This window comes from Haematobia irritans, chromosome 5 (genome assembly GCF_050003625.1).
Source record: "Haematobia irritans isolate KBUSLIRL chromosome 5, ASM5000362v1, whole genome shotgun sequence".
Taxonomy (NCBI): Eukaryota; Metazoa; Arthropoda; class Insecta; order Diptera; family Muscidae; genus Haematobia; species Haematobia irritans.
In genome coordinates, this window is record NC_134401.1 from 74,398,221 (window position 1) to 74,412,744 (window position 14,524).

Here is a 14,524-nt window from a genome sequence, read left to right on the forward strand (position 1 = left end):
TGGAAAGATACACAATCCAACAACGTGTTAAATGGTTCCAAGAAATGGCACCAGTGGATGATCAATTTTCGAAGAAAATCATCTTCAGTGGTGAGGCACATTTTCACCTCAGTGGATTCGTCAATAAACAGAATTGCCGCATTTGGGCGAATGAGAATTCAAGAGTGATTGTCGAAAAACCAATGCACCCACAAAGAGTGACTGTTTGGTGCGGTTTATGGGCTGGCGGCATCATCGGGCCGTATTTTTTTCCAAAATGAGGCCGGTCATGCAGTCACTGTGAATGGTGTTCGCTATCGTGAGATGATAACGAACTTTTTATGGCCCGAATTGGAAGATATGGATGAGGACGATATGTGGTTTCAGCAGGACGGTGCCACTTGCCACACAGCTACCGAAACATTGGCTCTTTTGCGCAACATGGCGATGTCAATTGGACGCCAAGAACATGTGATTTGACACCGTTGGACTTTTTTCTTTGGGGTTATTTGAAAGAAAAGGTGTACGTCGATAAGCCAGCAACAATTCAAGAGCTAAAGGATGAAATAATTCGGCACATTAACGGCATAGAACCTCCATTATGCCTCAGCGTCATCGAAAATTTGGACCATCGGATGATGGTGTCCCACCGAGGTCGGGGCGCCCATTTGGCCGATATTTTGTTCCATACACAATTGAGTAATACCAATATATCATAATAAAATAAAATTACAATAATTCCCTAAATAGTTTGTGTTTTATTCAAAATCAACATCGGCCCTTGAAAATTTAACCACCCTTTAGATGGTGGGTGAGTTAAATTGGTGTTTTTTGTATATTCGCAAGAAATTTAGTGTAAATTTTTAATCTTCAGCGAAAATGCCCCGGGGAAGTGAACTTTCAGATGAAGAAGGCGGAACAATTCCCGTAATGAACCTTGTTTGCAAAAAATTGGATAAATGGACACGGCGATACGATTATCATTTTTTGGTCTTGGAAATAAGAGGCTTTTTTTAAGTGAAAGTCACAATGTATGATTATTAAATTACTTAATTTCTCAATAAAATTATTTCCTACTGTATATGAATCCTATTTCAAAGATCTTAACAAAAAATAATTCACTACTAATGACTACACTCAAATGCAATAATAGTTTGGGTTTCATTAATTTAAGGTTTGTGTTCATTTATACAGCGTTCGCCTTTCATTCTTACAATGAAAACAAGTAAGGAAAGTCTAAAGTCGGGCGGGGCTTACTATATTATACCCTGCACCACTTTGTAGATCTAAATTTTCGATACCATATCACATTCGTCAAACGTGTTGGGTGCTATATAAAGGGTGATTTGTTAAGAGCTTGATAACTTTTTTTTTTAAAAAACGCATAAAATTTGCAAAATCTCATCGGTTCTTTATTTGAAACGTTAGATTGGTCCATGACATTTACTTTTTGAAGATAATTTCATTTAAATGTTGACCGCGGCTGCGTCTTAGGTGGTCCATTCGGAAAGTCCAATTTTGGCCAACTTCTTCGAGCATTTCGGCCGGAATAGCCCGAATTTCTTCGGAAATGTTGTCTTCCAAAGCTGGAATAGTTGCTGGCTTATTTCTGTAGACTTTAGACTTGACGTAGCCCCACAAAAAATAGTCTAAAGGCGTCAAATCGCATGATCTTGGTGGCCAACTTACCGGTCCATTTCTTGAGATGAATTGTTCTCCGAAGTTTTCCCTCAAAATGGCCATAGAATCGCGAGCTGTGTGGCATGTAGCGCCATCTTGTTGAAACCACATGTCAACCAAGTTCAGTTCTTCCATTTCTGGCAACAAAAAGTTTGTTAGCATCGAACGATAGCGATCGCCATTCACCGTAACGTTGCGTCCAACACCATCTTTGAAAAAATACGGTCCAATGATTCCACCAGCGTACAAACCACACCAAACAGTGCATTTTTCGGGATACATGGGCAGTTCTTGAACGGCTTCTGGTTGCTCTTCACTCCAAATGCGGCAATTTTGCTTATTTACGTAGCCATTCAACCAGAAATGAGCCTCATCGCTGAACAAAATTTGTCGATAAAAAAGCGGATTTTCTGCCAACTTTTCTAGGGCCCATTCACTGAAAATTCGACGTTGTGGCAGATCGTAAGTCTATTCATGATGAAATGTCAAAGCATACTGAGCATCTTTCTCTTTGACACCATGTCTGAAATCCCACGTGATCTGTCAAATACTAATGCATGAAAATCCTAACCTCAAAAGAATCACCCTTTATAAAGGTTTGTCCCAAATACATACATTTAAATATCACTCGATTTGGACAGAATTTGATAGACTTTTACAAAATCTATAGACTCAAAATTTAAGTTGGCTAATGCACTAGGGTGGAACACAATTTTAGTAAAAAACAAGTAAGTAAAGTCTAAATTCTGGCGGAGCCGACTATATTATACCCTTCACTACTATGTAGACTCTCTACTACTTCAAATTTGCTGGGAGCTATATAAAGGTTTCCCGCCAAGATATATGGTCAAGTGTGGGTTGTGATATATGTATTATTTGGTCAAGTCGGGCGACTTGGAGCCTTATTTAAAACTCAACCGTTCTGTGGAAATTCTGGCATTACAGTGTTTAGGATATGACTAAGATATGGGGAAATCATCACAGAATTTTGTGTCAAGTGTGGGAATTTTGGCCATATTTGTATAAACCCGAAAAAATTCGAATATATGGAGGCTTTATCTAAATCTGAACCAAATTAGATCAAACTTGACACACTTAAATATCATATTAAATATACTCTCTGTGGAAACTATCCAGTTAATTGGAGGAAAATCCCAAAATTGAAAATGGGTCTTAAATATGAAACAGTCTACCATATTTCCCCAACTCTGGTGTACGTATATATGGGAGCTATATATAATCTGAGCCGATTGTGACTAAATTTGACATGCATAGTTAGAATAATAATTCTGCAATCTCTGCAAAATTTCACGTAAATGGAGTATAACTATAGCCTCTGTGATCATATGAGTGTAAATCGGGCGAAAGATATATATGGGAGCTATATCTAAAATTTGAAGCAAGTCAGGGCAAAACTCTAGCTTTTGAGGGCATATAAATGCAAATCGGACGAAAGCTATGTATGTGAGCTATATCTAAATCTGAACCGATTTCAATCAAATTTAGCAAGCATTGGTAGAATGCCAATTCTACTCTCTGTGCAAAATTTCACGAAAATCGGCAGTAAACTTTGGCCTCTGTTGCCATATGAGTCTAAATCGGACGAAAGATTTATATGGGAGCTATATCTAAATCTGAACCGATTTGGATAATATTTTGCAAGTTTTTCGAGACTCATAAAATATTCGGATGTACGGAATTCCAAAATCAATAGCGATCGTCTTTGTTACCCAAAACGACCCTGTGCCAAATTTGAGGACGATCGGACTTAAACTGCGACATCTACTTTGCGCACAAAAATACACGAACAGACAGACAGACAGACGGACGGACGGACGGACAGACAGACAGACAGACGGACATCGCTAAATAGCTACAATTCTAAATCTACTCCCTGTGCAAAATTTCAACCAAATTGAGCCAAAACTCTGACTTTTAGGACCATATTAGTCCATATCGGGCGAAAGATATATATGGGAGCTATATCTAAATCTGAAGCGATTTCAATCAAATTTTGCACACTTGACTATACGACTAAGTGTTATGTTTGTACAAAATTTCAAGCAAATCGGTATAAAACTCTGGCTGCTGGGTCCATATTAGTGCATATCGGGCGAAAGATATATATGGGAAATCTAAATCTGAACCGATTTCTTCCAAAATCAATAGGGTTCTATTCTGACCCAAATTAGGAACATGTGCCAAATTTGAAGGCGATTGGACTTAAATAGCGACCTAGACTTTGATCACAAAAATGTGTTCACAGACAGACGGACGGACGGACGGACAGACGGACATGGTTATATCGACTAAGGGACCCACCCTGAGCATTATTGCCAAAGACACCATGTGTCTATCTCGTCTCCTTCTGGGTGTTACAAACATATGCACTAACTTATAATACCCTGTTCCACAGTGTGGCGCAGGTATAAAAACTGGGTTCATACAATGAATGATTTTCATTCATACAACGTATAAGCTGCATCCATACAATGAATACATTTCATTCATACAACGAATAATATTCGTTAATACAACGAAAAGGCTGCGTAATTATTCGTTAATACTACGAAATGTATTCCATAAAGGGTTTCGTAAATATAACGTAAAATCACGTTGTTATAACAAAATGCTACGTTGGTTGACTTTTAATGAAGAATTTCGTTAATACAACGTAGAAATTCATCGTATTGACGAAAATTTTTCTACCAGTGTGGCCTAGGGTTTTCTTTCCGGGATCTCGTTCCCAGGAATTCGCTATTTTTTCGCTCCCGCTTTCCCGGGAATTAACTGCGGGAATTCCTGTGAAGTTTTTTTACAGTATTTTATATAAATGGAGAGATAAATACTACAAAAACATTATTTTTAGTACCATTGAGTAAATCACCATTCTCATTACATTTCCAAAATCTACTTTAACTACTTTTCAACTGTCATTTTCTTTGTAAATAAAGGTGAGTACTAAGTTCGAGTTTAGCCGCTAAAGTGAAAACTAAATCAGCAAAAAAAGGCGTAGGTTAGGTTAGGTTAGGTTAGGTTAGGTTAGGTTAGGTTATGTGGCAGCCCGATGTATCAGGCTCACTTAGACTATTCAGTCCATTGTGATACCACAGTGGTGAACTTCTCTCTTATCACTGAGTGCTGCCCGATTCCATGTTAAGCTCAATGACAAGGGACCTCCTTTTTATAGCCGAGTCCGAACGGCGTTCCACATTCCAGTGAAACCACTTAGAGAAGCTTTGAAACCCTCAGAAATGTCACCAGCATTACTGAGGTGGGATAATCCACCGCTGAAAAACTTTTTGGTGTTCGGTCGTAGCAGGAATCGAATCCACGACCATGTGTATGCAAGGCGGGCATGCTAACCATTGCACCACGGTGGCTCCCGAAAAAAAGGCGTAAAATTATACATATTTTTGCAAATTTTATTATAAAACGATGGGGAATAGCCCACAGCAAATGTTCACTAAGTTTGTATTCCTTAAAATGGATTATTGGAGAAAAATAATGGTGAAAAAAACCACGATTTTATGGGACTTCAATTCCATTTATGGGACTTCAATTCCATTTTGAGTAGATTTTGATATAATTTAATTGTATAATATAATTTGATATAATATTGATATATAATGAACCTTTATAAACAATGGGTAATTTTATAACAACTTTTGCAATAGCACAATTTCAAAATATTTTCATAATTATTGTTTATGAAATAATAAAATGGCAACTTTTATAATGATAGTTACTCTAATTTCAAATATAGATGCTGTATTCCTTCTGGGAATATTGATCGAACATGTGCATTTAGTGAATTATAATGAAACTGTTTTACGATGGTGACATCGAAATAAGTTTCTTTCAATCCATACAATTTTTAATGTTACAAAAAACCCCACTATATCGGAAGACACTGTCCATTGTGACCATTGTAAAAGCTTTTTGTATTTTGTTATTACAAAATATTTCTTATTATTATAATATACATTGTTAGTTGTACTGACTGTGTCTTATAACCGTAGCTTTAGGCGAGTACAAAAAGTACGAAATAAACGGTTCTAAAAGTGAACTGTACAAATTCTTGTATTGTCAAAAACTATGTATTTTCAGAAGGTTTACGACGTTTTGGACGTATGGTAAAATACGTCGTAAATGTATGTCAAATACCTTACAGTTTACGACAGACCATCTCTGGTGGTTACCACGGTTACCACTCGTGCCAAAAAAAAATCTACCTAAATTTGAAGAAAATCTTGTCACAAATCATTCATTCCTATAGAAAAATTTGTCAAAATTTTATTTCTAAAGAAAATTTTGTCAAAATGTTATTTCTATAGAAAATTTGGTCAACATTTTATTTCTATAGAAAATTTGGTCAACGTTTTATTTCTATAGAAAATGTTGTCAAATTCTATTTCTATAGAAAATTTTGTCAAATTTTATTTCTATAGAAAATGTTGTCAAAATTTTATTTCTATAGAAAATTTTTTCAACATTTTATTTCTATAGAAAAATTTCTCAAAAAAATGTATATAGAAAATTTTTCCAAAATTTTATTTTTATATACACTTTTTCCAAAATTTTATTTATATAGAGATTTGATCCATCAAACCATCAAAAATTCTACCAAATAGAAAAAAATCTACTATTTTTGGTAGAGTTATACCAACTGTGGCAACCGTGGTGGTAATATAAATTTATTTTTAAGTTTATTTAGTTTATCGACCTTTTTCCTTAATTATTAGCTTTTGTTTTTAATGGATTTTCAAGGTCATGCGAATTAAGCAAGAATTGAATTATTCTATTATTTCCATCCAACGTTTCGCTGGGATTATTTCCAGCCTCCTCAGGGATGATTTATTTATTGGATCTGGCAACAACATATGGAATTACATTAGATCTTAGCCTATATTCTGTTATTTTCCAAATTATTTCCAGCCTCATCAGGGATGATTTATTTATTGGATCTGGCAACAACATATGGAATTACATTAGATCATTGATGCCCATTCAGTGCCGTTAGCGGCATTTTCAACTCACACGTATTCTTACGCTCTTTTATTTTGATCGTCAATCAACCAATAGGAAAGCAGAAATATGAGTGGGAGAGACAAGCTGCACTACACTTAAAAAATATTTCGTCTGGTCGAGATGTGGTGATTTGTTTAAACATTGGTCATTTTCATATAAATTTTGTAGATATTAAATGGGCAAATGAAAAATATTTTCTACCAAAATGTTTTGGGTTGACGTAAATAATTTTGAAATTTATTTCATGAAAAAAAAAACTATAATTTTCCATTTCTTTTTTGTTATAATTACGTATGTTTGTATTATAAACATATACATTCATCAAGAGTATTACTAAAATAAATGCTATTATCAAGAGTATTACTAAAATGTGTACATACATTAATTTTACATTACCCAGAAACAGAAAAAAATGACGACACCCGCCACACATATGCTTTCGTCGCTATCTCGTTGACGACTGAATAAAATGAATAGAAAAATCTTTTCTTCAAGTGTTATTTCGTCGCTCTCACCAATACTATTGCATTGGGCATCACTGCATTAGATCTTAGCCTATATTCTGTTATTTTCCATAAAAGTTTAACTTACATTCAATTTTCGTCAATTACTTATGCAAAAAAAAATACGTCTATTAATATGACACTATTACAGCACGACATAGAAGACATATTTAATAATTGCGAGGATAATTAACTTAATCTAATATCACAGAGATATACTCTCTAAAGTATATCTCTTATTCTCTCTTCGCTCTTTGTCCAATCCCAATAAACACAGGATGAGCGTTTTTCAAATGCAACAACTTTTCAGTTTGAGGGTAAATATAATTTTCAACATAAATTCAACTTGACTTGAAATAGCTCATCTTCAATACATCTTCAAATTGTTTGCGAATTACTTCCAATTTGCCAAAATGTTGACGAAATCTTTGAAAAGGTGTTGAAAATAATATGAGAAAACTTTGACAAAACACTACCCTAAAATGCAACGAAAAAACCATGTGGTTTTCAATACTTATTTGTGCAACGAAGTTCGTGGTCAATTGCAAGAAATTAAAAAATGGAAAATTTTAGACAAATAACCAAATAGTTTATAAAAATAGGTAAGTGAAAATAATAAATGAAATAAAACTTTAAGGAAGTCACTAAATGTATATCTCTTTGCAGAAAACTAAAATTATGGATTCTACGTTCTTGAAAACATTAAAAAGCTGACCGATGAAAAAAATGGTGGACAATTAACTGGAACTGCTTCAAATAGTTTATAATAATTGGTACGTCAATATGAAAAATTAAATCAACACTTTAGAGAAGTCACTAAATTTAAATCTCTTTGCAGAAAACTAAAATCTTTGGATGCTACATTCTTGCAAACATTAAGAAGCTGACCAATGAAAAATGAGTTGCTTATCGACAAGAAAAAGTTTCCAGAAACATTACAAGTACAACCAATTAAAATTGTTAAAACCAACAAATTGTTGAAATCAACAACTTCTGGATGAAAATGTGCATCACATTGTCAGTTTAATTCATATGCTATTATCAGTTTAAAATGGATATTTTGTGAATTTCTTCTGCTGGGAATCAATTCTAACACGCGGTCCAGTACGTTCCTAATTTCAAATTGCCCGCATGTTAATAAATTTTAATGCTGTTTTATGACACCAAAAGGAAGGAAAACGAATTATCAATGCAAAAGTGTTTACTAATAATGTTTAAGATATTTAAAGTTTTGTTGTTTGTTTGTTTTTTTTTCTTTGTTCTTATTTGTTGATATGTTTAATAAGATTATTATTTATCAATTGGTATTGTAGTGTATTATGTAGTGTAGTGTATTATTATATATTTTATTTTGATGAAAATGAATAAATTATACAAAATTCATAGAATTTTCGCTTTGACTTTCAATTTGAAGTGGGGATATCATTCATACAAATTTAGGTTGAAAAGTATTTGCAACGATGTTAAATTTGAATTTGACTCGCATCGAAAATTGTTTATCAAATTATTGCGTAGCGATGCATTTCAATTTGAGGATAACACTTGAGATATTATTGCTAATGTGTTGAATTTCACTGTTGAGGGTAATGTCTGTTTTTTCTTGAGAACGCGATTTTCTCAACAATTTCTCAACTTGAATATTACCCTAATCCTTTGAAAAAATGTTTGAAAAATTGTTGAAATTTAGCATTTTTCAAACGTTTGTGTTTATTGGAATATTTTTGCATTTTGCAGATCTGCATTGTGTTTGTTTTCTATGCAGTGTTGAGCCAATGCCGTTGTCATCTTTTCTTTCTTTATATCTGCTTCGTGTTCACCAATTCTGGTGGCTAAGCTACGCTTGGTTGTGCCGATATAACATTTACTGCATTGCTCTGTTGAGTTTCCAGTACATGTTATTTCGTACACTACATTGCTTTGCTCATATTTTTCTATTTTGGTTTTTGCTTGTGTGTATAGAGAGGAAATGGTTTTGTTTGGTTTGTATGCTAAGCTTATTTCTTGTTTGTTTATGATTTCTTGTAAGTGTTTATTTTTGTTTTATGTTTTAAGATAATAAAGAACATAGAACCATTCTTGGTTAGTAAATTTTGTTTATATTTAGCGAAAAATATTGTAGAGTAAATTTTCCTAGTAACACTGGTTGGGTATGATCCGGTTATGCAGACTATACAGACTATGATCGTTTACTTACAATTTGATGGCACAACAATTCTGATTCTGTATTGACGTTATGATGTCAAGCTATTGAATTTTGAATAATGAAAGTCTAAATTGGAAACTTGGCAAGAGCAGTATGGAACTTTGTATATTAACTTTAAAGTACATTTTTCTAAAATAGTTTAAATATACATTGAATATTTATTCAATTAATCGAATGACCAGATTATACGATTAAAGTTGGAAGTTGTAATCACTGTAGGTTAGGTTAGTTTAGGTTGCAGCCCGATGTATCAGGCTCACTTAGACTATTCAGTCCATTTGATACCATATTGGTGAACTTCTCTCTCTTATCACTGAGTGCTGCCCGATTCCATGTTAAGCTCAATGACAAGTGACCTTTTTATAGCCGAGTCCGAACGGCGTTCCACATTGCAGTGAAACCACTTAGAGAAGCTTTGAAACCCTCAGAAATGTCACCAGCATTACTGAGGTGGGATAATACACCGCTGAAAAACTGTTTGGTGTTCGGTCGAAGCAGGAATCGAACCCACGACCTTGTGTATGCAAGGCGGGCATGCTAACCATTGCACCACGGTGGCACGGGCGGTGCAATCACTGTAATATAATTAGTTTGGGATCTGCGATTTAAAGAGCTTGCCTCACTTTCATACTTATTAGGTGAGAGTCAGAATACTAAGAATCTAGCAGCCAATTTGGAAAACCTGATGTTATACATACGAATCGATGGCTTACCTTTTTTTTACCACAGCAATTATTGTCGTAAAGTGATGACCACTCATGTGCCGGATGGACCTGTTTGATAAAAGTTCACGCATAGTCACTATAAATTCTCACTGAATTGGGGAACTCGTCAATTTACCTTGCAATATGTTCTGAATCCAAATGTTTTGGCGAACGTGCATCTATGATGATTATGTGAAAGCATTCTGCAGCACTGCATAAATGTTCCAAAGCATTTTCTTTTGTTTTCACCAGTGTCACCTCCAGTTGCTGACGGTTGCAAGCCTGCTGCACCACTTCGCAAATATTGTCGGATTTATGGAAGACCAAAAGAGCCTGCAAGATTAAAACATGATCAGTATTTCCTTTTTATTTGATTTATTTATTTATTTTTCGTGAAAGAAGTTGTCCTCAAGTTTTACAAGTGTACCCTCCACCATAGGGTGATGACGAGGTTATAATAAGTTTGCCATAAAGCATATATATTCTTTATCGGGGATAAATTCTTATGCGCTTTACGGACTATCAGTTATTCCGGACGGACTGTCGGTGTTTGTAAGGAATCTTACAGTGTGTCGGATCGATACGACTTGTCGGCGATGACTAAATAATCGGTAAATGTGTTATCGATCCCATAAACATGCAGCAGTATCGATTATGCCTTCGGACTTAACTTATAATGTGCACAATATATGGGATATGTTCGACACGAACACTGTCGTCCGGAATAACTGATAGTCTATAAAGCGTATAAGATAATATAACGATGTCTGTTGTAACCACGCTAAATTATTCAATAATGAAGCTAAATTAATTCATTTTTTAACTCATTTTTGTTTCCAGCCAGACGGCAACGAGAACTGTATAATATAATTGATCGACATCAATAAGCTTCATCACATTTCTGGTCCTCAAAATCCCCAGTTTCAAATATCGAGACAAATATTATGAAACTATGTATAATGGATGTAAACATAAAGTTCCGTTTATAGAGAGTAAACATTTAACTATTCTTGGTACAAATCTAAGTCTGAATCGATACTGTTTATACACGTACCCCGAATGAAGAATTTCTTTTATTTGTTTTGTTTTTGTTGGTTTCGTCTTCAATAATAATTATTATTGTTTCGATTTCAGTTTATAACCATGCGGTGACTAATGCGCCGTCCAGACTATAAGTTTATCCGAACGACAGTGCTCGTGTCGCAAATATCCCATAACACTATGTAATGGTATATTCGTGATTATTATTATTTCGAAACATCTATTTTGATGATGACGCAGGATAGCACGTTATTTGGCTAGTACTCGCCGGAATGGGTTGGGTATTCTTGTCCCTCGTCATCTTTCATATTACCATATACAGGAAAATTTTAAACGTGCAACCTTAAAACGGACGGACTATCGGATCACTGAAACTAAAACAACAAAATCGTTGGTCATTACCCTGCAGGAGATCATTAGGTGTTACCGATCTCTATGCCCACACACACCAATGTTCCTTGACTCCATAGATTGTCATAAATATTAAAGGAACCCCGAAAGTGATTTCCCCTTTGGCCCTCTTTAGATTTTAGTAAAAGTCTATTCCATTTCTATGATATTATTATCTTTTATTACAAAAGGAAAATAACCTTAATCAAAAATTTGTTCTATGTTGGGTCTACATAGCAGAAAAATATTTATAAATGCATTTAAGAAAATCAATCAAAATTATGAAATTGGTTATAAGTTTCAAACAAAAATTTAGTATAATTCTTAATTTCTAGAACTTACCCATTCACTCAGCGCTGCATAGGCCTCTGCAAACACACTCGATGAATGGAGCTTTAGCTTACGTGTATAAATTTTAAATATTAGAAAAATTAAATTTTACATAAGAATAGAATTACACATATACAAGATATTTTGACTGAAGGGAATTTCCATTAAATTAGAAATTATAGAAAAATAATATTTAAATTAACAACTACAAAATTTTAATAGATTTCACTCAATTGAGAAATAATTAAAAAAAACATCAATTAAGTTAATTGAGATAATGAAATCATTGAAATGTGATTTTTTTTTCACAAAACGGTACAAATAATGACGATACCAACACGTGTCAAAAATTATAAGTTTAACATTCCTTTTGCTTCTTTGATAATTCAGAGTTAAGGTTATAGGTGCAGTCTCCAAAATCGAAGGTACCGGCAACAGTGGTAAGGGTACAGTAGTTTCACCAAGAATAATAGCAAAGTGGTTCTAATAGTCTGGTTGGGGTTAATAATAATCTTTCTCCTATAACACCCCAAGCACATCGAATCTGCATAAAAAATTAAAATAAGAATTTCCCATAATGCCACTCAAAATCACTCGTATTTTACCTTTTCTTGATTATTAAAACACTTTGATATTATTTCCGAAGAGGAAGAATTAGCTTGAAACAGGGTTTAATAAAGTTAACCAAGAATTAATTTACTTTAATTCACTTTCGAAGTAGTTCAACTCAATAAAAAAAACGGTTAATAGTCCGGGCCTCTAAGCGTGGGTGTTTTATCTTCCCTTTGGTTTAACTACTGTACTTGGTAATAAATCGATTAAAATGTTGCGCGGATCACGGTTACTACTTATCAGTCGAAGATCACCTTAATGAATATTCCCATAGATGAAACGGTAGCCCACTGATACCTTTGTTCCCCTTGCAAAAAATATCCCTCATAGTATATATTCATTGATGAATGAGGAAAAAAAACGCGGGAGAACAATTAGAGGTGAAACATAGCAACAATAACTCCATTCATGTCCAGTTACACAGGTGTCATTCATACCAATCATTCATAAGAATATGAATGAAATAATATGAAATTAGCAACAACAATTCACCTCGGGTCTCTTACTCTCTTATAGCTCACAGCGAATGCTATGCTATTTAAGAGAGCCACAATATGATTTAATTAGACAGTGATCATTTATAACATCACCTTAGCTCTCTAACATAATATAGCAGCCACATAACATCTAACAGAAAAAAAATTGGGAAGGATCCCATCACAAACCAGTCAATCTTCCTTCATTAAAGTCAGTTTAAGTTACTTTAAAACTAGTTTAAAATTAAAGATATTGCACTTAAACTTGTTTTTAATGAAGAACGATTGACTGGAAGGGTTAGTTCAACCACTTCCTCCAGGTCTTAAATCTTTTCCATGATAAGTGCCTAATAAATTACCTTCCATATCTGTAATCTTGTAATAGCAGTTACCAACTCTTTCGACTATCTTACATTTAAGAAATTTCGGGGCTAGTTTAGAGTTATATTTCTCGGATTTCTTACTAAGGCTGAAATTCCGCCTGTAAACCTCATCACCTGTTTTGTACTCGATAGGACGCGATCTCAAATTGTAATGCTTACTATAATTGGTATATGCATCAGCCATATTTCGCTTCACCTTTTCTCTGATTACTTGCATCCTATCTGTATGATCAATTCTCTCACCAATTTCCAAGCTGTCCAAATTCCGTAAAAGCTCATAGGATTTGGCATGAGTCACCATTTGATTCCCAAATAACACAAAATATGGAGAATAGCCTATGCTCGTGTGGACCATACTCCGTAAAGCAACTGAAATATCAGCCAAGTTGATATCCCAGTCGCGTTGATCATTCTTAAGATATGAACGAATACCGGACAATATCGAACGATTAAGACGTTCTGCTGAATTGGATTTAGGGCTATAAATAGCAGTAAATATATGTTTTATGCCATATTTAGACATCAGACTCTCAAATAGGTTGGATTTGAATTGTGACCCGTTGTCCGTCACAACAAATTCGGGCACACCGAAAGTATTAAAAATCTGCGTCTCTAAAAATTCATATATTTGGTCAGTTGTAAATTTCCGAATTGCTTTAACAAATGGGAATTTCGAAAAGTGATCAAGCACAACAAAGATTCCGATATGTCCATTCTTAGACCTTGGATATGGTCCCAAAAAGTCCATATATAGCCTTTGAAAAGGGCGTTCTGATTTGATTTGGTCCCCTATCAGAGGTCTAAGAATAGTATTCGGAGCCTTTGATTGCCTGCAAATGTCACATCTGGATATAAAATCTCTCACTTGCAAAGCCATTCTTGGCCAGAATAAATTACGACGCAACTTCTCCAGAGTTTTTCCAACTCCACCATGCGAAGATGTGGGTGGACAATGCGCCCTCCTAATAGCGTCTTCTGTAAGCCCATTTGGAACCCATAACTTCCATCGAGAAACCTCGCTATAGGGATCAGAATTCGAAAATTGAGTACGCTTATATATAAATTTGCCCACTACTTGTAAATCTGGTGCCAAACCATCCTTTTGAATTTCCGTTCTCAAGTTCCTATAGTGTTCCTCATCGAACGACTCAGATTCTAAATTAATTTCGGGCTCTACCCACTCGTGTGTAAT

At 34.5% G+C, this 14,524-nt stretch overlaps 1 protein-coding gene and 1 long non-coding RNA gene across 2 annotated transcripts in view; one reads left to right on the forward strand and one right to left on the reverse strand.

The window, feature by feature from the left end:
• Pde8 (phosphodiesterase 8) overlaps positions 1 to 14,524 on the reverse strand; it is a 130,442-nt gene that overhangs the window by 46,127 nt on the left and 69,791 nt on the right. Inside the window, exons 4-5 of the mRNA XM_075313856.1 lie at positions 10,237 to 10,433; positions 10,110 to 10,169 (exon numbers count right to left, since the gene is read on the reverse strand). Of these exons, the coding sequence (XP_075169971.1) occupies positions 10,110 to 10,169; positions 10,237 to 10,433 (257 nt within the window). The remainder of the gene's footprint in view (positions 1 to 10,109; positions 10,170 to 10,236; positions 10,434 to 14,524) is intronic.
• Positions 7,472 to 8,581, forward strand: LOC142241661 (uncharacterized). The gene is made up of 3 exons (XR_012723750.1): positions 7,472 to 7,795; positions 7,860 to 7,966; positions 8,032 to 8,581. It is a non-coding gene; the product is annotated as an uncharacterized LOC142241661 (long non-coding RNA).